At 40.3% G+C, this 25,537-nt stretch overlaps 4 protein-coding genes and 1 non-coding gene across 9 annotated transcripts; 2 read left to right on the forward strand and 3 right to left on the reverse strand.

The window, feature by feature from the left end:
- Positions 1-7,245: 7,245 nt before the first annotated feature.
- On the reverse strand, positions 7,246-9,500 carry LOC106383567. The gene is made up of 3 exons (XM_048749510.1): positions 8,534-9,500; positions 7,423-8,483; positions 7,246-7,332 (listed from the first exon to the last, which is right to left on the reverse strand). Exons 1-3 carry the CDS (start codon positions 9,498-9,500, stop codon positions 7,246-7,248), a joined length of 2,115 nt encoding a protein of 704 aa, XP_048605467.1.
- Positions 9,501-12,911: 3,411 nt separating this feature from the next.
- On the reverse strand, positions 12,912-18,098 carry LOC106387086 (translocase of chloroplast 132, chloroplastic-like). 5 transcript variants are annotated; one of them, XM_048753051.1, is made up of 9 exons: positions 16,980-18,098; positions 16,503-16,904; positions 15,806-16,285; positions 15,538-15,670; positions 15,427-15,450; positions 15,231-15,295; positions 14,862-15,050; positions 14,413-14,535; positions 12,912-14,335 (listed from the first exon to the last, which is right to left on the reverse strand). In XM_048753051.1, the coding sequence occupies exons 1-3, from the start codon at positions 17,237-17,239 to the stop codon at positions 15,934-15,936; spliced, it is 1,014 nt and encodes a 337-aa protein (XP_048609008.1). In that variant the 5' UTR covers positions 17,240-18,098; the 3' UTR covers positions 12,912-14,335; positions 14,413-14,535; positions 14,862-15,050; positions 15,231-15,295; positions 15,427-15,450; positions 15,538-15,670; positions 15,806-15,933. The 5 variants fall into 5 exon arrangements, with proteins under 5 accessions (XP_048609008.1, XP_048609010.1, XP_048609006.1 ...); XM_048753053.1 differs by having other exon boundaries at positions 14,862-15,128; XM_048753049.1 differs by having other exon boundaries at positions 15,231-15,450.
- A 113-nt stretch (positions 18,099-18,211) lies between these two features.
- LOC106387085 (cytochrome P450 72A15) lies at positions 18,212-21,844 on the forward strand. The gene is made up of 5 exons (XM_013826894.3): positions 18,212-18,627; positions 18,711-18,928; positions 19,025-19,272; positions 19,758-20,127; positions 20,371-21,844. Exons 1-5 carry the CDS (start codon positions 18,363-18,365, stop codon positions 20,794-20,796), a joined length of 1,527 nt encoding a protein of 508 aa, XP_013682348.1. The 5' UTR covers positions 18,212-18,362; the 3' UTR covers positions 20,797-21,844.
- Positions 21,845-23,284: 1,440 nt separating this feature from the next.
- Positions 23,285-23,391, reverse strand: LOC125584705. Its single transcript, XR_007321614.1, has one exon. It is a non-coding gene; the product is annotated as a small nucleolar RNA R71 (small nucleolar RNA).
- A 961-nt stretch (positions 23,392-24,352) lies between these two features.
- LOC125582994 lies at positions 24,353-25,195 on the forward strand. The gene is made up of 2 exons (XM_048749511.1): positions 24,353-24,784; positions 24,833-25,195. Exons 1-2 carry the CDS (start codon positions 24,353-24,355, stop codon positions 25,193-25,195), a joined length of 795 nt encoding a protein of 264 aa, XP_048605468.1.
- The last annotated feature ends 342 nt before the right edge of the window (positions 25,196-25,537 follow it).

Raw genomic sequence — 25,537 nt, forward strand, 5'->3', positions numbered from 1 at the left:
TATCTTATTTAATCTGTTTTCATCGAAATCTAAAACAAAGACTTGATCAAACTCATCTTGCCTGATTGAATCCAAATAAAAAGACAAAGACTATTGTGGATAAGTCTCGAGTATTCCTCATGACATCTCGAGACAAGTGACCACCTTCTGAAGAGAAAAATACACGATAGAATATTTTCTTTTCGCTCTGTAGCCAATAAGAAGTCATTCAAAACTGTTTATGCCCCAGGTCTATTCAGATATTGAAAGTAAAAAATAAAAAATAAAAAATATAATGATATATATTTTCCATAAACAGTTTTTCTTTATCTGTTATTCATAGAATCATATTACATGCTTCAGTTATTTATTTGGTGTATGTCTCTTGTACTTTTTTATAATTTTTATTAATTTCACTTAAAGGCACATTGTGATACAACACACTTTTTCACACTTTCTTTATGCTATGGTTACTAATATAACCCTCACCCAACTAAACCAATCTAGTTAACCAAAAAAAAACCAATTCCTTATCTTTTACTTTTCACCAACCATCTGTTTACCTTATCTTTTCACATTTTTACGGTTCTTGTAAATCAATCTCAATCTCCAAGAACCCTAATCTTTTTCACCCGATGAACCCGGTGACTCCGATGAACCCTAATCTTGGCTTTGTTACTTTCTAAGTATCTTCACCGAAATCACTTACTGATTATCTTCTCCGAACCCGGTGACTCCGATTACCCCTAATCTGGTGACTCCGATGAACCCTAATCTTGGCTCGCTTTTCGTTTCTCGTCCCGGAAGTTCTTGAGCTTTGCGGTCCAAATCAAACCTCCCAGACCTTAGGCCCTTTGATTTTCTTGTTCGTCGCACCGATTTCGCTTATCTGTTTCACCGACAAACCTCACCGGTTCTTGATACTCGCTTCCCGGTTTACCGGCTAACTCCTAATGGAAGGTTAGATCCTGATTCTCACTTTATTTTCCTTATTCTCTATTCCTAAATATAATCTTAATTGATTCTGTCGGTTTGGAGCAAAACCTAAAATTTTGAATTTTTCCTTATAATTTGCAAATAACGCGTGTGATACCCGTCTCCCCGAGAGGCTTTTCGCCACTGATAGATTTCCCCGTAATCGTTTGAATATCTACTCTAGGCCGAACATTCTAGCTTTCGTTCGCCACGTTCTTCGCGGTTCTGAAGCGTTTGCAAAGATTAGGAAATCTTCCTTCAGAAAGCTTTTTGATCTCCCAACTCGTCAGTGCCCAATTTCCTGTAAGCTGATACATAGCCTTCTCTCCCGCCAGTTGCGCTGCAATCAAGAACACACGCTATGGTCTGTGTTTGGTAAAGACCCTCTTAGATTCAGCCTCGAAGAGTTTGGGACCATTACCGACCTTAATTGTGGCTCATTCCCCGATGGCTACGAAGCACCTGACCACAACCGAAAGGATGCAAACAAGCAGAAGGGCTCACACAAAGATCCGTTGTGGCAGAAGATAGTAGGCAAGTATGACAATATCACCATTGTAGACTTAGCTGACGAGCTTGAGCACGACCACGAAATGGATGAGTGGAGGAGAATCCGGCTTGCTCTCATCATCATACTCGATGGAGTCTTGATCGCCTCCCAACAGATTCACCGTCCTACGCTGAGGTACGTTCAGATGCTGGACGATGTTGATGCTTTCCTCGAATTTCCTTGGGGGCGTGAATCGTTCCTACACACTGTGCGCTGCATGAAACCGCCTAAGTTCGAGAAAGGCAAAACCGTTGACAGCCCAGTTGATATGCTTGTTCTGAAGCTCAAACAAGAAACATTCCGTCTCACCGGGTTCCCGCTAGCTCTGCAGTTACTCTCTTTCAGAGCCATACCCATGTTGCTCTCTAAGATCTCTGCTCCCTTAAACGACCAGACAATAATGGACCTTACCGAGTCTAATCTACCTAACCATCCGTCCATTGAACTAGACGCAGTTCTACAAGTCGAAGTTAACCCCTCTGTAAGTATATAGCTCCTCTAGCGTCCATTGTTTTCCTTTTTCTACTGACTGACCACACTAACTTTATGTGTTCTGTCCCATGCAGCTGCGGGTGACACCACTCATACCGGTCATCAGGGGACCGCATCCTGGGTGGGGATATGGCCAAACGATAAGACAGATGATAAGGTGACATACATGGAGCAGCTGATAGCCAACAACCACTGCTTTTCTAAAGCTATGTGGCCCGGAGGAGATTGCTCGGAGCCTGTTTTCAAGTTTACTCCAATACCGGAAAAACCCGTCCACAAGAAACACACTGTTCCGAGGAAAAGGAAGGAGTCTACGCTCAAACCTCACAAAGCGGGGAAAGAAACTTCAGTACCTACAGATCAAAGGCGTAGCACACGCTTGCAAGCGTCCTCCACACCAACCCCACGCCCCTTCAACGAGTTGTTAAAAGCTAGAATCTCTACTTTGGAAGCCAATGCCACCGTGATGGTAGCCAGAATCACCGGCTTGGAAGCCACAGTTGCCAAGTTGGGAGCATCCAACGAGCGTCTTAAACAAAAGCTACACCGGAAACGTAAAAGGAGCAGAGCCACTTCTTTATTTCCACAGTTTGTTGTCACGCATCGTCGCAGGAGCGCACCTCAGGCACCACAGACTAATGATCTCCCCGGTGACGATCATCATGATTCTCCCAACTCTAAGAGGCGTAAGACCAAGCAGGTAACCCATTTGACTTGTATAATAACATACATATCCATTACATAATTTTGCTTCTCAAACTTTGAGGTTTAATTGTTTCCCAGGTCTCTGATGGCATTTTGGGTTCTGGATCTCCTATTCTGAGTCAATACCGTGCCCAGCGTTGTGCTTCTAGACGCATTGATTTCAACAACCCCGTTTTTACTGACCACCTATCAGCGGACCACCCCTCTGCTGACCACACATACTCTCCACATCAATATCCCGGCCCACACTCTCCCCTTAACCACTCTCATAACAAACGATCCACCCCACTCCTAGCTACTGACCACAACTCATCTGACCACGAATCTCCTAACCATCAAACACATAACCACCCATCACCTACTAGCGGTTATGCTGACCACAACTCTTCGAACCAAGACCCTCAATCCTATGAGGCCCTAGTCGTCGACCCACTTGACCACGCACCGCCCATCCACATTCATCCTACCACCACAACATCAGACCTACCCGCACCTGACCATAACTCTCCTCTGCCCGCATTTTCCCTCGCCCAACATTCTCCAACCATGAACACATCTACCGAACTATCTCTCCTTTTCACTGCGGCCACCTCTCCAAAACACCCGCTCCCACCTGCTCCTGCTCTCTCCCCTCAAGGAAGCTTTTCACAACAATACGCCCCAATAGGGACTTTGCCACAGTTTGATGCTACCCCTCTTAACAAACCATCATCTCAATCATCGCCTTCTCACGGTCTTACATTACCCGAACCTGATACCGCCCCACCTGTCTACGACTCCTCAGCCCTTATGTACTCCCTAATTCCACTTTTTAACCCCACACCTGCTGCCACAACCCCACCCACCATATTCCCTAATCCACTATTTACCCCACCACCTGGTTTGATCACCACACCAACCAGCTCCCCAAACAAGCCCGCTGGCTTCTCTACCCACTACTCCACGCCAAATGCTTTCGCTGCAACTGCTAGTCTTAAAGGGTCTACCAGCCGTTTGATCTACCAAGTAAAGGACACTTCCTCATTCACTGATACTTTATTGATCCTCTTCTTATAACCACCATTCTTTCTAAACTCACTCACTCCTTTAATATTGCTCTAGGATCCAACCAACGAACACGGAGTGGGAGAAGATAGTGATTCATCACCAGACAAGACAGTATGCAGGGTTGTGGACGAACTCAAACAGGCACAAACGTCTGTCCCGGAAGTTTGCGAGCTCAGTGACTCATCGCCAGCCAGAAAAACAAAGGAGCATCACCCGTCTGAGGCAGAAAAGGTCCTAGCACAAACTTTCCTCAACCGCCTGGATTTCCCCCATTACCTTCTGGTCACTCCTCCACCGGAGGATCTATGGGACATTTTCGTAAAAACCATGGCAACCAACAAAAAAGTGTAAGCCACATCACTGACCTGCTTCTTCTAACCGTACCTTCTAAATTTTCACTCATCAACTAACTCTTTTTTTTCTTATGTATATCAGCTTCCACGTCACACCTTCAAAACTCGACTTCAGCAACCAGTTTCTCCTCCAGCTCGCAACTCCCTCCCAGTGGACAGACTCTCTGGTACGTGCAGACACAGGTTCTGATATAGCATCGTCTCCCACTATCACCTATTACTAACTCAATCTCTTTTTGCTTTATCTTTTCCCCTCCACCACATGGTTGTGCTAATGCACATGCTAGACATGCATCACAAAAATGTGCTACAGATGGAGAATGCAACGTTTATGCCTCCTACCATTACCTCATTGATGCAGTCTAAAGATCGCCAGTTCCAAACCGCAGTTAAGAAAGACAAAATCTGGTGGGATCATCGGATTTCCAAACTGATCCTGCTCCCTGGCAAAACCTGGATGAAAGAAGTTCAGAAGGTATACACTCTAATGATCTGGGCTGACAGACACTGGGTGGGGTTAGCCATCGACCTCCGGGCTGGACATGTCGACGTACTAGATTCGCTACCCTCTCTATACGATGAGGAAGATGTTCAACGATTTCTCAGGCCCATCCTCCAGATGCTCCCCTATCTCATCCGCTACCTGGTCAAGAACAACTCCCGTGATCTATCTCCTTTTACATGTCAGCGGAGGACGGACACCTATGAAAACACCAGGTCTGGCGATTGCGGTCCTATCTGCGCTAAGTTTATGGAGCTACATCTATTCGGTGACCCGTATCCACACATGAGCGGTCTCACAGATGCCATGGTTGACAAGTTCCGCCAACAATACGCAATGGAAGCGTATAAAACCATTGTCTTACCAGCTTACTACTAGTCTTCTCTCCCTAACTTTATTCTACGGATTAACAATGCACCTTTTCATGTATTCTACTAATGTGACATCCTTGTTCTCGGACTACTTGTGTTTTCTGTATTGTTATCATCCCGGCTAGAAACTACTATGTAACATTTTATCAACCAACTAAACTAGGCAGTGGCTTTAGATAATTTCTCAATTTATCTACTTCTGCGATGGTTAGATTCATTGTTGTTGTATTGGTGCGCATCGGTTTTACCATGTCAACAGGGCACTTTCGTAACCACGTCATCATGTCCACAATACAAACAAACACATCCACCCTATCACACCAACCACTCGAACGCGTCCATGACCAAAAAACCATTGAAACTCAGCGCTTAGTACAATCACCTCGTGTTGTGGGACCATCCAAGGAAAAAATATTAATATCTTCACCTGCTATAATGAAGCCTCTAGTTTCAGATCTCAGATCTAAAACACAACCGAAGCCTACACTATTTGGAATTCCTCTTCCTTTACTTTCCTCTTAAAACCAACACTTGCTTTAGCCGGTCCAAACCATGGAGACGGTTCAGGGGATCCCCAGGCATTGCCATTGCGGCTCTAACACCATTGTCCTAACTTCCAAGACTAGACAAAATCCAGGGAGAAGGTTCTTTCGTTGCGAGACATCTGCCAGTCCAGGCCATCTTTTCAAATGGGTTGACGAAGCGAACTCCGAAGAGTTAGACCTTTTGAAAGACAAACAAGTCAGGTTGGATCAAGATCTGCTACAACTTAAGAAAGAGCTTCTTGACATGAAGAAAGACATCGGCGAGATTCTTCAGGTTTTAGAGTGTATCAGATCTAAGGTATAGATCTGGATATGTTTGCAGACACCATAAACTTGTTCTAAGCATTGCTGCAATCAGAGTATTCAAAAATTATGGGTTATTGCCTCACAAAATCTTGTATTACACATTCCGCCCATCTACTGTGGACCATGTACCGCAAAATGGCTAAACAATCACCTTTCAGCCATCAGTTATTAGCCCAATCTAAACCAAAACATCTCTAACTACACCCTAATGATAACCAACTTCCATCCCCAATCTCAACCACAACATCCCTAACCACGTTCAAACACAGCATGACCCCAAACAACATGGACCCAAAACGTTTGCAAGAAATCGCCCTGCAACTAATAAAATATAACTGTACAAAAACTGACCCCAACCACTACGATAACCACTATAGCTTCTTGTTTTACTTCCACCAACCACAACCCCGTCATCCATCATTAAACCAACACCACAACCACACCCTAAACAAGCGATTTTCACAAACAGACTAAACCCCAACACAACATGGTGACATCAACCCCACAACCCCTGCTTTTTTAGTTACACAATCACCACCACGTGATCCATAACCATAACCAACAAAGATCTAACACCCCACACTAAACCTAAACCCGTGGCCAATCTCACGTGATATCCATTGTAACCAGAACCAACTTAATCACATTTTTCATGACCACACACACCTCCCTAAACCTAAACACGTGGTCACTATCACGCGACACACCTTGTGACTAGAACCAACTTAACCACATTTTTCATGACCACACACACATCCATTCATACCTACAGCACTTGTAGCCCAACCATGACCACCACCACCAAAACCAGAAAGCCACGCAAATAGCTTCCGTTACATTACTCCCAACCATAACCTATTTAACCACAACGACCAAACACAATACATCCATGCCAATCCCTACATACCTCCCAACCATGACCTATTTAACCACAGCCTTCATAACCCCACCCCTCACACTTCCTTTCTTACTTCCACCACCTTGTAGCCAAAACAAATACACAAAGACCACAAACGTGTCATCCACCCAGAAACCCAAATCAAAACATCCACCACGACTACACCCTAATGCTAAGCACCCCCGCCCCTCTCATATACTACTCCACCTTTTATTCTGGTTCCAATCCAGCTTTTACTCCACACATATCATATACTACACTAAATAGGAATACCAAACTTCCAATTCCTTTAAAACAACAATCAACCAAAACATAAGCGTCTATAGAGTTGTTTCTTAGAATCATACCAACAAGGTTTTTGCTCACACAAATGGTGGTTGGTGGCATTAACATCTCTATTACATATACCAAAACTATTACTCCTTGAGGTTACACGAGTTCGGTACAAAAAACAATTCTCCCAGCACCCCCTTACAATACCCGTCCACAAAAAACTTCCATTACATATCAATAAATCTCCAATCATATCGGAGCAGTGCAATTAGTCCGGTTGTGTCCTTCTACCCTGCACCTCCCACATTTATTAGGCACAGTCTTCTTCTTAGCACCCTGCATCAAAAAACAAAAAACCTCTTAGCACACAGATGGATAGTCACATTTATTAAATAATCCCACACTAATTTCAAAAACACTATCTACCAGCATCTCCCCTGTCGAGGGGAATCGTTTGGTCCTACGCCTTCCTGGTGGCCTCTTAGTCAATGGTGGCATTAACGTTGCATCCCTGATATCGTCTGGAATATCTTCGTCCCTAGGGTCGTCAATTTGCCTAATAATACCTGCGTAGGTTTTCCTCCACGCCACCGTCTTGTACCAATGTCCTACCATAGTTTCATATGCGAGCCCTATGTTGTCGGCTGCAATCATGGCATGTCCACATGGTATCTTCATGTTGTTAAAGTACTTGCAAGTACACTTCTTCTGCTCCAACTGAACACTCTCAGAACAACCAAACTTCCCAACAACTTGGCAGCTCCAGCTAGAAATAGAGTTAACCTTGCTGCCCCTAAACATCGCCATGGTCTTCGTCATCAATTTATCGACTTCTATTGTCATCAAACCCCGAAGCTTATTGGCCTTCTTACGTCTTGCACTGAACCACCTTGTCATCATTCCTTGTATGGACATCACCAACTCAATTATTGGGGACGACCTACCCTCTACCAACGCGTTGTTAAGCTGTTCAGCTATGTTATTAGTCATTATATTATACCTCTGCCCCCCAAAGTACGTTCTAGACCAACGTGCAGACCCTATCTTCCCCAAATAGACCCCACATTCGTTGTTTGACGCCCTGATCTTGTCACAGAAGTTTTTGTAATCCCTCATCCTATGCGCAGTCGCAGCCGCAGTCACCAGCCTCGCTAACCCCTTACTAGAAAACCTAGCCTTCACGTTCCTGGCCAAATGGACGATACAAAACCCATGATGGGCTTGTGGATACACACAGCTGACCGCGTTGGCAATTGAATTGGCCCTGTCTGATATTATAGCAAGGTTGCTCGAATCTGCCAATAGCCTCTCAACCTTCTGCAGAAACCACGTCCATGCCTCAGTATCCTCATTGTCTACTATTGCAAATGCCATAGGAAACACTTGGAAATTGCCATCTTGTCCGCTTGCTGTAAGCAACACTCCCTTGTACTTCCCACTTAGATGTGTGCCGTCTACAACCAACACATGCCTCAGCTTCTGGACCCCTTAATAGATGCCCCAAACGCCAAAAACATGTAAAGGAACCGCTCCACACCCTCGTCGTCCACCTCTGTCTCAATATCAGCTATCGTCCCGGGATTAGCAAGTTTCAGCATATAAAAATACTCAGCCAGCTTCATATACGAGTCGTCATCTGGTCCCCTCAACTCAAACATTGCTTGCTCTTTGGCTCTGTAACACTTCATGTATGATACCGACAGCCTAAGATCCTCCATCAAGAGCCTTTGTATTTTAACCACCTTTGGCCCTTTTGAAGGATCCTTAAATTTTGCCTTGTACACTGCTGCGATAACCCTAGCAGTTCCCCTACTGCCATACCCATTCCTACTCTCGATAGGACAAGAATGATCCAGCTGAGCTTTCCTAATTTCATAGTAACCACAACCCCGTATCTCATGAGCTGTGACTCTCCAGTCACAACGATCATCAGGACACTCGCACACAAACGAGTCAACCTTTGTCCTCGTCTGTTTGAACTGAAACTGCCCTTTAATAGCGTAAATGGCCAAAGCAATCTGACAATCGACTTTACTACCATACACCTTCCCAAAATGAACAACACCATCAGCCTCTTCGACATCTAACCCTGGGATTTCGGCAGCTTCGTACACCGTGTCATCATACAAAGGTGGAATGTCAAACTCTTCGTCATCCACATCTGCCAGCTTGCGGCTACTCGGCTCTTGACCACCAGACTCCCGACCACGGCTGGTACGTCCACCAATACTCGTTCGACCCATCCACGCGAAGTCATCCACGGGGACACCCTTCAAACCACTACCGCCGCTGCTTCCCCCGACAGGCTCACTTCTGCTACCCTCCGACGACTTATCAACCCCGTTTGCCTCTTTCTCGTTAAACACAACTTCCACGGCGTTGCTGCCTCCCAAATCACCATCTATTAGTGGCTCCCAAAACTCAACGTCATATCCTCTAGGCCTAACATCCCTTTCATCAATCTCTTCTGGCCCGCTGTAGTCGCTATCAATACCGTCGCTCATGCCATTACAATCACCTCCACAAGTGGGGTTACTTTATGACCTTAACCGCTTTTTGATTTTCTCAACGTCCTCAATAAGCTGAAAATCATCAAGGTTAATGAAGTTGGTTTTCGACCCAACGCTGGAGAGGTCGACAGTCTTTCTTTTATTACCACTCTCGCGCTGCTTCGTACTGCATCTTGGTGTTTCAAAGCCATCCATGTCAGGAGCAGCCCTACCATACCCAAAACTTTCGAAGGTTGCGAACAGATTCAAACTCCCGGTGACTTTCATGTGGAAAAAGAAATACCTAAGCGCACCATCGCTTGTCAGCGGGACAGGGGGGGGGGTTTAATTCCGGTTGCAAGGTCCTTGCTGTCCGGAGGCCAATAGCTAAGCGCTACATTGAAAGAAGTTTCCGACTTCTTGAACTCAGCAAACACCCGAATCTCGATCTCCTTTATGGTCAGCGCTTCATGGACAGGTATCGTCCTCGCCATATTTGTCTTGTCCACAACAAACTCCCATTTCCCGTCAGACCCACAAAGCCATGCTCCACACATCACCATACACATCTCGTCCATCTGCATTAACAACGTACATCGTTTACAGTGAAAATCTAGAAAATACTAAAAAACAAAACCCTAACCACAATCTAGAAACTACACCGTAACAAGATAAATCCATAAGAAGTACAAACTAACCTTCAATTCGGCAGCGCATGAACTCGGCGCGGAGCTCCCTACGTCGGTTCTATCTCTTACTTCTCTCCTCGCCTTATCTTTCAGCTTCGGAAGCGAAAACCAAAGAGAAAACACTTTATGGCGACCCCAACCAACACGCCTACTCTTAGCCATTGGATCTCCTTTTTTCAAAATGATCTGACCGTCACAATTAAAACCTCTCTAATTCACCTTTTTCATTTATTACAACAAAAAAATGTCTAGTTTGGTTCCTTGGAGGGAACATCCTCTCCCTCTAGTAAACCGTTGAGGGCCTTTCTGTCAACCAAAAAAATACCTGTCCAAGAAATGTGTCCCCTAACCACAAAGTGTCTTATAGTGATAACTAAACAAAAGACAGAATGTGTCTCCCAGTGTAAACAACTCATATTATTTGGTCAAAAAAATATTATGTGGTCAACATTTTTTTTGTAAACAGTTTACAAGAAATCTTGGTATATTTTTGTTCTTAATATATTTTCTTGTTCAAATATTATTTTTTATCATCAAATTAGTATATATTCCAGGAAATGTGTTACCTGTTTACAAGAAAATCTTGACCATAAAATAATTTATGACCAAATAAATAGTTTATAGATGAATTTGACCGAACGGTATTCATTCCGTCTTACTCCATATGTTTCATATTAATGTGTCATTATAATATTTTTGCTTGTTACACAAAAATTGTCACTTTAAAATTTCAATATAAATTTTATTTACTTTCAGCTTAGATTAATTGCAACTTGCATTGATCTTATAAATAATTTTATTTATTTTATATATTATTGGTCAAACATGTGTAATAATAAAAAAATAATTACATTTTATTTACTTTCTTAATATGTGTGAAAAATGCTAGAGTGACACTTATTTAGAAATGGAGGGAGTATAAATTAAAGAGTGTCGTTTTAGCATTATAATTTTGTTTTACAAAAGTGTTACTTTACATTTTTAATGCAAATTTGTAGACAATATTTCAATCTTTGCCTTATTACTATAATGTATTAATTGAAAAGATAATTTTATTAATGCATTAATGTTGGAAAAATGATTTTTAATTGTTTTCTTGCATTTCCTTTAATCTCTTTAGATATACTAGAGATTTTTCCGGGCTACGCCCGGGTTATTTTCCATATATTTTAATTAAATTTAAATTATTTTATAATTTGTATCTGAATATAAATATATTTTTATACTTAGACTGATTACAATATATACTATAATAAATTCACATTATTGATTGCTACATTTTTATTAATTTACTAATTTCCGAAACCTTTAACAACATAACATGGTGTTAGATTTATATGAGCTACCGAACTTCTAATGTCAAACCAAAATAATCTAATGGTAATGTTCTTTACATTGGAGTATATGGATGTTAAAATGGGGAAACCCACCCCATTTAAGACACATCCCATGTTGTAAAAAAAAAAAAAAATTAAGACACACTCCATTCAAAAGCTATGCCGTTAGATTAATTTTAAAATAGATCTATTAGAATTTTTCATTTAGACCCTCAAATATTACATTGACTCATTTAAACTTGTTTTGACCAATTTAAAATGATATATGATCTTCTGTTTTTAATATTTATTTTTAATGTAAGACTATTTGAAAGAAAAAACACTTTTTAAAAATATTATAAAAATATTTAAAGATTGATTATGGAAAATGAGGTTTTAGCTGTTTTTTTTTCGAAAAAACGCAGATTCGATTTTTTCGGCAAACCCATAAAATTAAATTTTTTCTCCAAACCGCAAATCGGATTTTCATCTAAAACAGCAAATTAGATTTTCCCTCTAAAACCGCAAATTGTATTTCTCGATAAAATAAAAAAATTGAAATTTAATTACTGCCAAAATAAAAAAAATTGTTTTTTCCCGTCAAAACCGCAAGAGAAAAATTTTCCGCCAAAATTACAAAATTGAAATTTTCGCCAAAGCTGTGAACTTGAATCTTCCCGCCAAAATCGTTAACATAAAATTTCTAGCCCGCTAAAAAAACAAATTCTTTTTTCCGCCAGAACCACAAAATCGAATATTTTTGCCAAAGCCGAGAAAATCAAAATTTTCAGTCAAAACCACGAAATCAATTTTTCCACCACAAAAAGCAAACTTCCATCCAAAACCGGAAATCAAATTTTCCTCCGAAAACCTTGAAACAAAATTTTTTCGCCAAAACCGTAAAACTGGATTTTTCGCTAAAATAGTAAAATTAATTTTCCTCGCTAAAAATGGAATCACGTTGTCGTGCAAAAACCGTAATATCTTGGATTTTTCCGATAAAACCACAAAAATGGATTTTCCGCTAAAACCGCAAAATCTGATTGTTCCGTTAAAACCGAAAAATTGGATTGTTCTGCTAAAACTGCAAAATCAGATTTTCTCACCAAAACCACAATTTTATTTTTTTTACGTCATATCCATGAAATCATATTTTCCCGTCCAAGGAGAAAAGTTCTGTTTTTTGTCTTGGATATACTTTTCGTTCCTGACCTGTTGTCAATGTTTTTCGTTGTCTTAGCTTAGGAAAAAGTCTTAGGGGAGGGAAGAAGTTTGGAGATAATTTCATGACATGGTTTTGCCTTTTGCTATAAAGTATAGCTGTTGGTGTGGAATATATATGTTGTTCATATTTAATTATGATGAAATTAATATAATTTTAGATGACTTGGTCAGCTTATATAAAATTATTTTTCTTTTTGATCAACATGAAAAACTAACTTTTGTATTTTTGCTCTTTTCTTGTATGTAAAGTCTTCTCTACAATCAGTAATTTAAGTCACTTTTAAAGTTAATTTAAATTTTGAAATGCAATGATTTACAATATGCTGTAACAAATATTTATTTTCTACTGGTTTCATTTCTTTCATATATCACCACTTTTTAAAATGATGTAACATCACAATACTGTAACTGTTAGAGAGATAGATAATTAAATTATTTAATTTGCAAAATTATTTTCTTACTAAACTGTTAAACTGATGGTAGTTTGTCATATGCGCGACTTGCTTACTTGAAAAAAAAAATGTGAAGAGTACGCCAAAACAAAAATATTGTTTCAACTTGGCATAACTATCATCAAAACTAACACTATTCCATATTTAGATGTTAATATATTAATCACTTTCTTTTATTTGGCTCAACCTTCATACTTTTCATTAACCAAATAGTTTTACACACTATCACTCTTCACTAAGACATTTAACCAACTTGGCAACAGAATACAATATAGGGACATTATTCTCAAAAGAGATCTTCCTTTGCAATTTTGTCTGCCACTCTATTCTCCTCTCTAGCTTGAAAGGCTACCTTGTGATCTCCTATCTTCAAGAGCATGAGTTGAATATTTTGGATATGGGCGTTGAGAGAAGGCCGTGGTTCCTCTTCTTGTAAAGCTTCCACAGGATCTCTGGAATCAATTTCATAAATCACTTCACAAAACTGAACCTTACAACCTTAAATCTCTTGGAAGATCACTTTCTATTTTCTCTTGGCATATTTTATTAGAGTCCACTTTAAAACGTCTTCTTAAAAAATAAACACAAATATATTTGCCGCATCACAAATGCTTTCTTTATGTGCAACACCAATTGATGTATCACTAAAATCTGTTGATCATTCCACACTGCAAAATATTTTCTGTCCACCATCACGTGCTGTAAGAACTAAAAAAAAGGAATAAGGCGTTGGTAACATGTTCATATTCAATTCTAAAAAAAACATGTTCATGTTTAAAGATTTGTCTGCTCGCACAACACAGAAACAAATTTATATGATCAGGTAACCGGAGAAACATATTTGCATAGGATAAAAGATGGTGTTGCCGCCCGAGTCTGAGACTCCTGTTGTTTCAGAAAAACCAGAAGTAACTCTTGCATTATTACCTGAATATGGTAGCGAGTAACGTCTAGTGGTTTTCTCGGACCCTTGTTGCCGAGGGGAAGAAGTGCCATGTAGCCTCAGCTTGCTGTCGCAGATTTAGTAGCTTGCTTGTAGCTTACTCCCGAACTACTATTCTGATTACTATCAATTTGTTTTAATTCCTCAGGATGTTCCACCACAGTCTGATTTCATCATTTTTCTCTTCAACCTGGATTTGGCTACTCAATCTCCTCTTTTTTGGAACCTGTCAAGGTTGAACAGAATTCTCAATAACAGGATTATGTATTTTTCTCAAGCCTCGTTTCACCTTTTCTAGATCACCTTGAGGATTCTTTGCTGGTGGTGGTAGCTTTACAGATTGGCTTGTTGAGAATTCTTTGTTGACAAAATCAATCTTCTTCCTGACCAATGCAACTTCTTTCTACTCGTTATCATGCTAAGCTTCTGTATGCAATTCAACCATAGAGCTTCTTAGAGATCAAACATTACAATACTGAGAAGAATCAAATGGTTCCTCTCGTAAAAAAGAAAGAGATTTGATCCACAAAACTCATCTAAGCCCTAGGAACCAGACTAAATCCAGCTTTTCGTGATATTGATCACTTCACCTAACACAAAAGTTACGGAACAAATCACACAAAACCCAAAAGAAAAGTATATTTCTTTCTTTTCAACACAATTGCCAAGTCGTGAAATAAAAATTCAAGTACACATTAAAAAAAAAAACTAAATAAGATTTTAAAATGGGGATGATTAGTTTTCATATATACCTCACGGATCAAGGCAATGCGCTTAGTCTCTTCCTCGAGACAACCAAGCTGAGCTTAAACCCTTTGCCCAATCTCCATCTTCCTCTCTATCTCCTCGTCTTTCGCTCCAGATTCTTCATCGTGTAACTTCTGCTTTTGGAGCTTCGTTTTGATACTCAGTGAAATCCGACCAACGACCCCTTCATGTCACTGAAAGAAACGAATTGGAGCAGCAGACACATCTTTTAATTTGTATACTCTGTTAAGCGGGAGATTGTCTTCCAATAGCTTTTGGAAAATGAAAACGAAAAATGAATGACCTCAGACAAAATGGCAACGTAAGCAGTTAGAACATTGATCGATCCAAGCTGCAAAAAGAGGGGAATGTACCTTTAGATTGACACCAAAGAGTTTCAGATCAGTTGTGGCTTTATCATCTCAGATTCAAGTGAAGCCTGCAATGAAAATAAAGACAGATAAGAGAGAAATATCATGCAAAGAACCTTATGTAAATTTAAATCTAATTTGTTAATGTACAAATGTCAAGCTAAATGCAAAGTACAACACTGCGAAAGGAAAATTTTACGGAAATTTGTATGTCTCATCTACCCTGTTACAGAAAAAAACCAAAGTTCAGTAAATAGGATGCTTTATAAAAAAAAGCCTCAAATAGAGTGATGCAAGACAGAGATCAGACCTGAAACGCCAACCATTTCTTCTCCACAAGACTGAGGAAAGGCCGAGTACTCTACCTAAAGTTGGCTGCTTTCCTTTCTGGTTCACAATTCTCAAGCTTTTGATGATTCAATCTGTTCTTGTGCTGATCCACTCTGAAAGAAAACAAAAGTTTGAGTAAATTTTATTAACTTTTGTTCTTCTCTGTTACAGAAAAAAACCAAAGTTCAGTAAACAGGATGCTTTATAAAAAAGCCTCAAATAAAGTGATGCAAGACAGAGAAGAAGACCTGAAACGCCAACCATTTCTTCTCCACAAGACTGAGGAAAGGCCGAGTACTCTACCTAAAGTCGGCTGCTTTCCTTTCTGGTTCACAATTCTCAAGCTTTTGATGATTCAATCTATTCTTGTGCTTTTTTATAAAGCATCCTGCTCTGCACCTGATTCCCCCTCGTCACCATTCATTTTGGAAGTCACAAAACCTGGTGCAGCCTCTCCCTCAGTTATATGTTGCAGGTTTGCCTCCCCATGGGTCTCTCCACTAACCTTGGAATCTTTCACTTCCTTGTCATTGCTATTCTCTTCTTCCAGATCATCCATGGAATGTTCAGGAGTTGCCTTTGAAGGTAAATCCTCGTGCAACCCATCATCGGCTTGGAAACCGACAATAGCTTCCACAAAGACAACATCAGAAACCAGTAATATATTGTTCTCTACTTGGTCATGGATGATTCTATCGTCTCCAAGCTTCTTCTCTTCCTTCTCTGACCTGCTCAGAAGCATAACCAAAACGAAATCACCAATCATTGCACCAATCAAACAAAAAGACTTAAGGTTTGATATAAATTCCAACAACCCTAACAATAAAATAGAGTAGAAACAAAACAATAGCTCAGGATTATCACCACAAACTATAGAGTACTCGTCTATTTTCAAAGATATACATAGAAGAAGAATTCATTGAAAATGAAACCATAAAAGCTTACCCGAAGGAGTGGAGAACATCTTTCTTCTCAGGGGAGACGATTCCATATTCAGAAAAAGAAAGTGTAGCTGTCTCACTGACATTCCCTGCACCTGCTTCCCCTTCATCACCATTCATTTGGGAAGTCACAAAACCTGGTACAGCCTCTCCCGTAGTTATATGTTGCAGGTTTGCCTCACCATGGCTCTCTCCATTAACCTCTGGCACTTTCACTTCCTCTGAAGGCAAATCCTCGTGTAACCCATCATCGGCTTGGAAAGATTCAGGCTTCGAACTGTCGATAGCTTCCTCAAATACCTCATCTTCGGTATCCCTCGCATCAACATCAGAAACCATCAATTCAATTCTCTTTACTTGCTCATCGCTGACTCTATCTGCAAGCTTCTTCTCTTCCATATCTGACCTGTTCACAACCATCAAAAAGAAAATCCTTCAGTGAACCAAACGCCACCAAGAGTTCCAAGTGATTCATCACAACCTCCGTCTGAGAACCAGAGAACCAGATTCCTTCTGATCTCCTCTTCCTTCTGACGTTCCTGAAGACGTCATGCATCGTATCGGCCGATCCTTCATTCCCTTAGAACCCGTGCAGATACCACGGCTCAGTTCTGTGAATCTCACGATCTTCTCGTTTCTCCTTTGTTCCTCCGCCGCGGTTCTCTGGTTCTCAGACAGAGGTTGAGCCGGCGACGGCAAGGTTTTCTGTGGCAAGCCTCCATCGCTGCGTTTAGATCTCATCGGAATCCTTCGAGATAGAATAACACTTCTTTTAGGATCACTGGATAACGTGGATTAAGAGAGGAAAAGCAAAGGGTTTCACGATTTGATCTAGCAAAATGGGATCTGGAAAAATGAAAAAGGGAAACGTCAAATCTATGGCCTCTCGGATCGCGAAAGGCGTGAAGAAGAACCAAAGAAACGGAGCTGGGCTTGATGACGTGGCAGAAAAACGATCTTTGATTGGTCAATTTTATTGTGTGACGTGGACATCCTCTTTGATGCTCATATAACCCTTTTAATATAGTATAGATATGTAGAGAGAAAGTGCATTAACTAAATCATAAATATTTAGTTTCGTGTTTCAAGTAATTAATAATAATATATGTACTACTTCGATCTTCCTCAAAGATAAATATTTTTGGAAAATACTTTTTTCACAAAGATAATTTTTTGTGTTTAAAAATACTTTTTTCACAAAGATAACTTTTTTTGTTTTCTATGTTTTTTACTATTTAATGATAAAACTATTATTTAAAAAATAAACTTATTAAAATACTACTCCCTCCGTTTCGATTTAAGTGTCGTTATAGGAAAAACATTTCGTCTCAAAATAAGTGTCGTTTTAATGCAAAATTTATTAATAAGATTATGCACTTTATTTTTTTATTGGTTGAAAAATGGTTAGGTGTATAGGTAATTGTGTTTTTGTTTTGGAAATATATAAAATCATATGTTTTTTTAATCCATATGCATAAACTTAGAACAACAATTAAAATGAAACAGATGGAGTATCGGTTTAACTATTAAAACTGATAATCATAGAAAATGTATTAATTATACAAATTTAGGGTGTTCTTGATATGTGTGCTCAAGTTTAAAAAAAAATCTATTTTCGTGGAACAAACGAAATAACAATTATGGCAAGAAGTTATATTGTAACAAAAAAAATTAAAAAGAGTTAAAGGCATGGAAGACAGATGTGGCCAGAGGTCGTGAGGTTCCAAGTAAAGGCAAAAACTTCGACTGTTACAAGAAAATTACTTGTCCGAACACACAAATTCTATAAATATTAACGACATGTGATCACCTGCATTTCTTCATCAAAATTATCAAACTCTTAATACACCAAAAACATTAGAAAATGGAGACATTACTTACATCATTGGCTATGGTTGTTGTATTGTGGTGGATATGGAGAATTGTGGAGTGGGTTTGGGTTAAGCCTAAGATGCTAGAGAGTTACCTCAGAAAACAAGGTCTTGTCGGCACTCGTTACACGCCTCTTGTCGGAGATGTGAGAAGAACTTTTAGCATGTTGAAGGAAGCAAGATCGAGACCAATGAAACCAACGGATGATCTCATTTCACTTGTCATGCCTTACTCCTTTCAAATGCTCAATACTTACGGTAGATATGTTTTTCTTGGTTTGGATTATAGATTTTTTTTTTTATAAGTAAATTGTCCTGATATATGTATGTGGCTGCAACAGGAAATACCTTTTTCACATGGTTAGGACCCGTACCATCCATCACAATAATGAATCCACAACTTATCAAAGAAGTGTATAACAAAGTTTATGATTTCCCAAAGACTCACACGTTTCCTTTGCTTGCGTTGATAACTGATGGACTCGCTAATGCTGATGGAGATAAGTGGGCTAAACACCGGAGGATCATCAACCCGGCATTCCACTTTGAGAAGATCAAGGTTTCTAGATTCTCTTTTCTAATATGTCAGATCCAAGTTAAATTTCTTTTGACTAATGAGTTGATCATATTCCAACTTATGTGCCTGTATATATAGAATATGGTCCCTACGTTTCATCAATGTTGCCGCGAGGTTGTGTGCGAGTGGGAAAAGTTAGTTTCAGATAAAGGGTCCTCTTGTGAGGTTGATGTTTGGCCATGGATTGTGAATCTAACCGGGGATGTGATTTCTCGTACCGCTTTCGGTAGCAGCTATAAAGAAGGACAGAGGATATTCATACTACAAGAGGAACTAGCAAAGCTCATCATGCAAGCTCTTGGAAAGAATTACATCCCTGGATATCGGTAAGAAACTTGACTTGTTTTGGTCTAATACTAGCATGACTGATTTGTTTTCTAACACAATATACAATCTTCTTATGTTATATGAATTTCAATGCTCTATTTGCCATAGGTTGTGGCTTTCATTATCTTTATTAATAGTTATTTATTTTCAATATTAAATTCCTATTAAACTATAGATTAATCTTGGAAATCTCACTTTTGAGGGAGTTTTTATATTCAAAATCAATTGAGTTGATGGTTCATTGCTTGTATTCTGAATTTTTATTTTCATTTGCTAAGCTTTTTCTTTATTTTTTTTGCCATAGGTTGTGGCTTCCATTATCTTGATTAGTAATTGTTTAACATGAAATTCCTAATAAATTGACAATTTTTTTATTCAAAATCAATAGACAATGAGGATAATGTTTCATGGCTTGTATATACTATCACTCAAACTTTTGTCAATGCAGAACTGAATTTTACAATTCATTTTTTTCTTGGCGTAGGCATATCCCAACAAGGAATGCTACAAGGATAAAGACAATAGTTACAGAAATCCAAGTTATACTAAAAGGGATCATTAGCAAAAGAGACAAGGCTAGAAAAGCTGGAGAAACACCAAGTGACGATTTGTTGGATCTACTTCTTGTATCAAATTCAGGTGAAACTAAAGGAAATGGACTGACCACCGAAGAAATTATTGAAGATTGCAAGTTGTTTTATTTCGCGGGACAAGAGACCACTTCAGTGCTTTTGACTTGGACCATGGTTTTGTTAAGCCAACATCAAGACTGGCAAGCTTGGGTGCGAGAGGAAGTGATGCAAGTTTTTGGTGATAGAGACCCCGATCTTGAAGGCATTAAGCAACTCAAAGTTGTAAGTATTAAACCAAACAAACAAAACAAATTTTTTCAAGTTGATGTTTTCTTTTATTGGATTTCAAGACTAAAGTAGGGCTTTTCACTATCATAGTTTCCTCTACATCAGATTCTTACATTTTCTTTAGTTACTTATGAGCCACCTCAAAAATGCTAAAAAACACTAAGAAGTTTGAAAATGTTATATGTGCAAACCATAATTTTATAGCATTTTGATGATTTTGTTGAACGAGTCCTACAGATGACGATGATTCTTTATGAGGTCCTTAGGCTTTACCCTCCAGTCATCCAGATGAACCGAGCGATCCACAAAGAGATCAAACTAGGCGATATGGCAATACCAGCCGGTGTTCAAGTCAATATACCTGTTCTGCTTATCCATCGTGACACTAAGCTGTGGGGCGATGATGCAGCTGAGTTCAAGCCCGAGAGGTTCAAAGATGGGATCTCAAAGGCAACAAAGAACCAGGTTTGTTTCTTGCCTTTTGGATGGGGACCGAGGATTTGCATCGGTCAGAATTTTGCTCTCTTGGAGGCAAAGATGGCTCTGGCTTTGATTCTACAGAGATTCTCCTTCGAGCTTTCTCCTTCTTACGTGCATGCACCTTACACAGTTATCACTATTCATCCACAGTTTGGTGCCCATCTTATCATAAACAAGCTATGATCTTGTGATAATATTTTTTTTTTACTAAACTTCTTATACACGAGCAAACAAGACAGCGTAGAGAAACTAATCAAGATCACTTTCATAAAACCATATTTTCTGGCATGCTTATCGCTGAAACTGTTACGGGGTTTCTTAAAATTTTTTTTTTGTTTTATCTGATTAAAAAAAAATTAAAAAGGGAACCAATTGCGGATCTCCACGTGTTAGTGAGACCCGGAAACAATACAAGAAATTAACTGATATCTTGCATATTTCCATTGTTTTATCCATTCACCCATGTGCATTTTGATCATATAGACTAGGATTTAGCCATGTTTATGTTGCATTTTGCATACATAAGTCTTTATCAGGTATTAGAGTACCACATGGAGTTCTCGGAGACATTTGGGTGTGTTTGGAGCTCAAAAGAGGTGTAAAGATGATCATTGGACGAGCAGAGCGTTGGGAGCGACTTCCCGAAGCGACACCAGCAAGTCGCTCTGACCTGCCTTATCAGAGCGACCTTACCAGAGCGATGCGGAGAAGTCGCTCGCCATTTCATCCCGGTGGAAGCTGAAAACTGACCCGGAGCGACCTATCAGAGCGACCACTCCAGGTCGCTCCCGAAGCCCAGAGCGACTTGGTCAGAGTGACACCCCGAGGTCGCTCGCATTTCTATCGCGTGACGACAACACAATGGAGCCGGAGCGACCTCTCAGAGCGACCCACTGAGGTCGCTCCCGAAGCCTGGAGCGACCTTACCAGAGCGACGCAGAGAAGTCGCTCGCGTTTTCATCGCTCGGAGACACGAAAACGGGCCGGAGCGACGTCTCGCAGCGACCCCTCCAGGTCGCTCCCGAAGCCTGGAGCGACCTCTCGGAGCGACTACTGGAGGTCGCTGCGCGCCTATTGTTTGCTCGAATTCAGTTTACTCAAGGGCTTTTTGGTCATTTCATTATGCACGTTTTTACTTTTCAAAACCTATGTTTTAAACATCTTTTGTGGCCGGCAGGCAGATTATCTTGGATCTATTGAGAAATACACAAAAACTCTCTTGAGAAGTTCATCTCTTGGATTTGATTGTTATGTTCTTGTGTTATTGTTGATTTCTTATATTTTTCTCTACATGATTAATCTGAAATCCAATATGGGTTTAAGAGGAATCATGGAGATTAGTGAGTAATCACCCTTTTGAATTCATGGGTTAGGGAGATTAAAGGTGATTAGGTTAGTTCTAGGATGTTTTAGTGTAGATCATTCTTGTTCCTTGCTAGTAGAGTATTCATAATGCATCTTCTGAGTTGGCCACTCAAAAGTTGATCAATAGACATTTCCCACCCAAAAGGTGTTTGATGAAATGCCTGAGATAACTCTCCTAGGCTTTTAGTATACTTTGCCAAAGACATTTGTTGTTAAAGGTGCTAAAATAGCTAATAGACTTGTTAGTAATGATTGTTTTCATATTATTCAACCAAAGACATTTGATGTTTGAGATATGTTAGCAAATGAGCATTCATCTAGACATAGAGCTTGCTTAGAATTGTGTCTAGGCTTAAGGTTGATAGTTTGATTGATCATTTGTCATCCTTAGTTCGATACTTGATCACCCAAGGTCTAATCCCTATGCCCATGAGTTCTCTTTTCCCTTAGTCAAGAAAGTATCATTCTGTTATTGCTTTCTAGTATTAGTAGTAGTTTAAAACCCATCTAAATCATTGGTTGCACTTAGATTAAGTGAGTACTTGCATTCTCGGTGCTTTCACATCTCTCAGAACTAGTTCGACAATCATTTATACTACAACATTTGTCTTAGGAGCCTTGAAAACTCCTAATATCAAATTGGCGCCGTTGCCAAATTCTGAGTAGATTTGAACATTGAGATTTAGTCACTTACTTAAGACTAAGTCATTTTCATTTTGTTTTGTTACTGATTCTTCTTCTTCGCCTACCTTTAACTTTCAGGTGTATGAACTTGAGGAACAGGGGTCCATCAAACCTAGTTCCAATATTAGCAGACATCAGAGCTTTAGAGAGAGAGTGTGCTAAAGCTAGAAGAGAAGAAGAGCAACAAGCCCACTTGCAGGAATTGGACGTTGATATGGCAGATCCACAACAAGGGGCAGAACACCAACCGCGGGTAGCTCGACCCATTGGTACTTATGACCGCCCCAACATTCATGGTTATAGACTGGGAATCAGAGCACCGGCTGTGGCAGCCAACAACTTTGAGGTCAAGTCAGGACTCCTCAACGTGATCGAGAACAACAAGTATCATGGCTTGGCTCTAGAGGACCCATATGATCACTTGGACAGGTTCGACAGCTACTGTGGGTTGTCAAAAACCAATGGTGTGTCAGAGGACGCCTTGAAGCTGAAGTTATTCCCTTTCTCTTTGGGAGATAAGGCACGTCAGTGGGAGAAGTCTCTACCCAGCGACTCTATCACTACTTGGGATGAGTGCAAGAGAGCATTCTTGGAGAAGTTCTTCTCTACTTCAAGAACTGCTAAGCTGAGAAATGAGATTTTCAGCTTTCAACAGAAGAACTTAGAAGGCTTCAGTGAAGACTGGGAGAGATTCAAGGGCTACCAAGCTCAATGCCCACACCATGGTTTCTCTAAGGAGAGCTTGCTGAGCACATTATACCGTGGTGCTCTTCCTAAGTACAGGGCCAGACTGGATACAGCTAGCAATGGGTTCTTCTTGGGGAGAACTGAGGAAGATGCAGAGGAGCTGGTTGACAACATGGTAAAGAGTGATGCAGTCTACAGTGGAGACCACGACAGAAGCAGTCGAACAGATGATAAGCAGACGAGGAAGGAGTTGAAAGCTCTACAGGATAAGATAGACATCCTTCTTGCTGATAAAGCCACACAAGAGCAGCTGCACTTTGTTGGTAACCCAAACCAAGAAGCAACACATGTTGTCCATGAAGTTGAGGGTTTGGAAGGGCAAGAAGAGTTGTGTTTCATCAACAACAATGGTAGCTGGTACAAGAAAGAGCCCAACTTTCAGTACAACAACTACCAACATAAATCCTATCCTAACAACCAACAGAGTGGTTATCAGCCTAGGAACAACCAGCAAGGCAACTATCAGCCTCAGCAAAACCCTCCTCCTGGTTTCTCCAACAAAGGGAACCAGTCTTCTCAACAACAAGTTAATCCTTCTACCTCTACTCCTCAGGAAAGCAGCACTGATGTTCTACTGAAACAGATCTTGGAGTCTCAGACTAGAAGTGAAAAGCAGGTTGGATATGAGTTGAAGAACCTTCACTCCAGGATTGATGGAAGTTACAATGAGCTCAACAACAAGTTCAGGGCTTTGGAAAACCAGTTTGCATCCATGACGACTCACCAGAATCGCCAGCAAGGGTCTCTACCTGGAAAATCTGACCAAAAACCCAAGGAGTATTGCAATGTTGTCCTCTCTACCACTTCTTCAAGAATTGAATTGAGTAACCACAAGAAAGAGGTAGATGAAATTGAAAGATTGGTGTTTGGAACTGAGATTGAACAGGTTCAGCATCTGATTGTAGCAACAGCTGAAGCAAAGATTGTGGAGGAAGCTGACAAAATGGTTGAAGTAAAGATTTTGAAGGGAGATGAACCCATGGCTGAGAAACCAGTTGCGAAGAGAGCTAACCAGAAGCTGAAAGAGGTCAAGCTAGAGGACACCACTGAGGTTGAGCAGTCACCCTATGACAAGCTCCCATTTCCACAAAGGGTTCTCACCAAAGCTCAGAAGAAGGTGATTTCCAAAGTCAGAAAAGACCTAAGTGATATTGGAATTAAGCTTCCAGCGATTTCGGGTATGCGTGAAGCTCATGTCCAAATGATGCTCATCAAGGACATTGTAGACCACCAAGCAGAAGTAGCAGAGCTTCTCAACATCTCAACTTTGAAACTTGATCCACCAGTCATACCAAAGTCTCTCCCTAAACTAGAATCCCAAGGGAAGTTCACCTTGTCTTGCTCTCTTGGTAAGCTCACCTTTGATGATGCTCTTGTTGATTCTGGTGCAAGTGTTAATGTGATCTCAATGGAGATGGTGAAGAGTCTTGAGATTGAACACATGGAGCCAGATACTTCCTCTCTCACGTTTGGGGATTCTTCTTCTACTACTCCTATTGGTCTCATCAAGGATTTCCCTTTGAAGATGGGATCTTGCACCATCCCTATAGACCTCACTGTCTTGAAGATGGCAACTGAGAAGAGAGTTCCATTGATCCTGGGCACACCATTCCTTACTACTGTGGGTGCTTGCATCGATTTCGCCAACAAGAAGGTCACACTCCTCAATGTCAACAAAGCTGTCTCTTACCCAATTCAATCTCCACTGGATGTTGAGTATTGTGGAACCATCACTTGTGGAGACCCCTACATTGAGAAGGATCCTCCTTCTCCACTTTCCACTTGAGGTACTTCTTTACTTTCCCTTGTATATACCATTTCATTTTTGCATATTAGCTTTCTCTTTTGGGTATCTCTCTCTACTTGACAACACAGAGACTGTGTCATTTAAGTTTGGGGGAGGTACCAAGTATTTGATCATGTTTGCTTTGTTGATTTTTCATTGAGTCTTGCATACATACCTTTTAGCATAAAAAAAAAAACAAATCATATAGATTGCATCACTTGCATTTTTAGGAGAGTCTAGAGCATATAGGTTGCATTCACTTTCATTGGGAGCAATGATTTAAAATGCCTTGTAAAGAACACTATTTCACACTCGAGTAGCTATTGCATCTCTCAAAAAGCC

This window comes from Brassica napus, chromosome C3 (assembly GCF_020379485.1).
Source record: "Brassica napus cultivar Da-Ae chromosome C3, Da-Ae, whole genome shotgun sequence".
Taxonomy (NCBI): Eukaryota; Viridiplantae; Streptophyta; class Magnoliopsida; order Brassicales; family Brassicaceae; genus Brassica; species Brassica napus.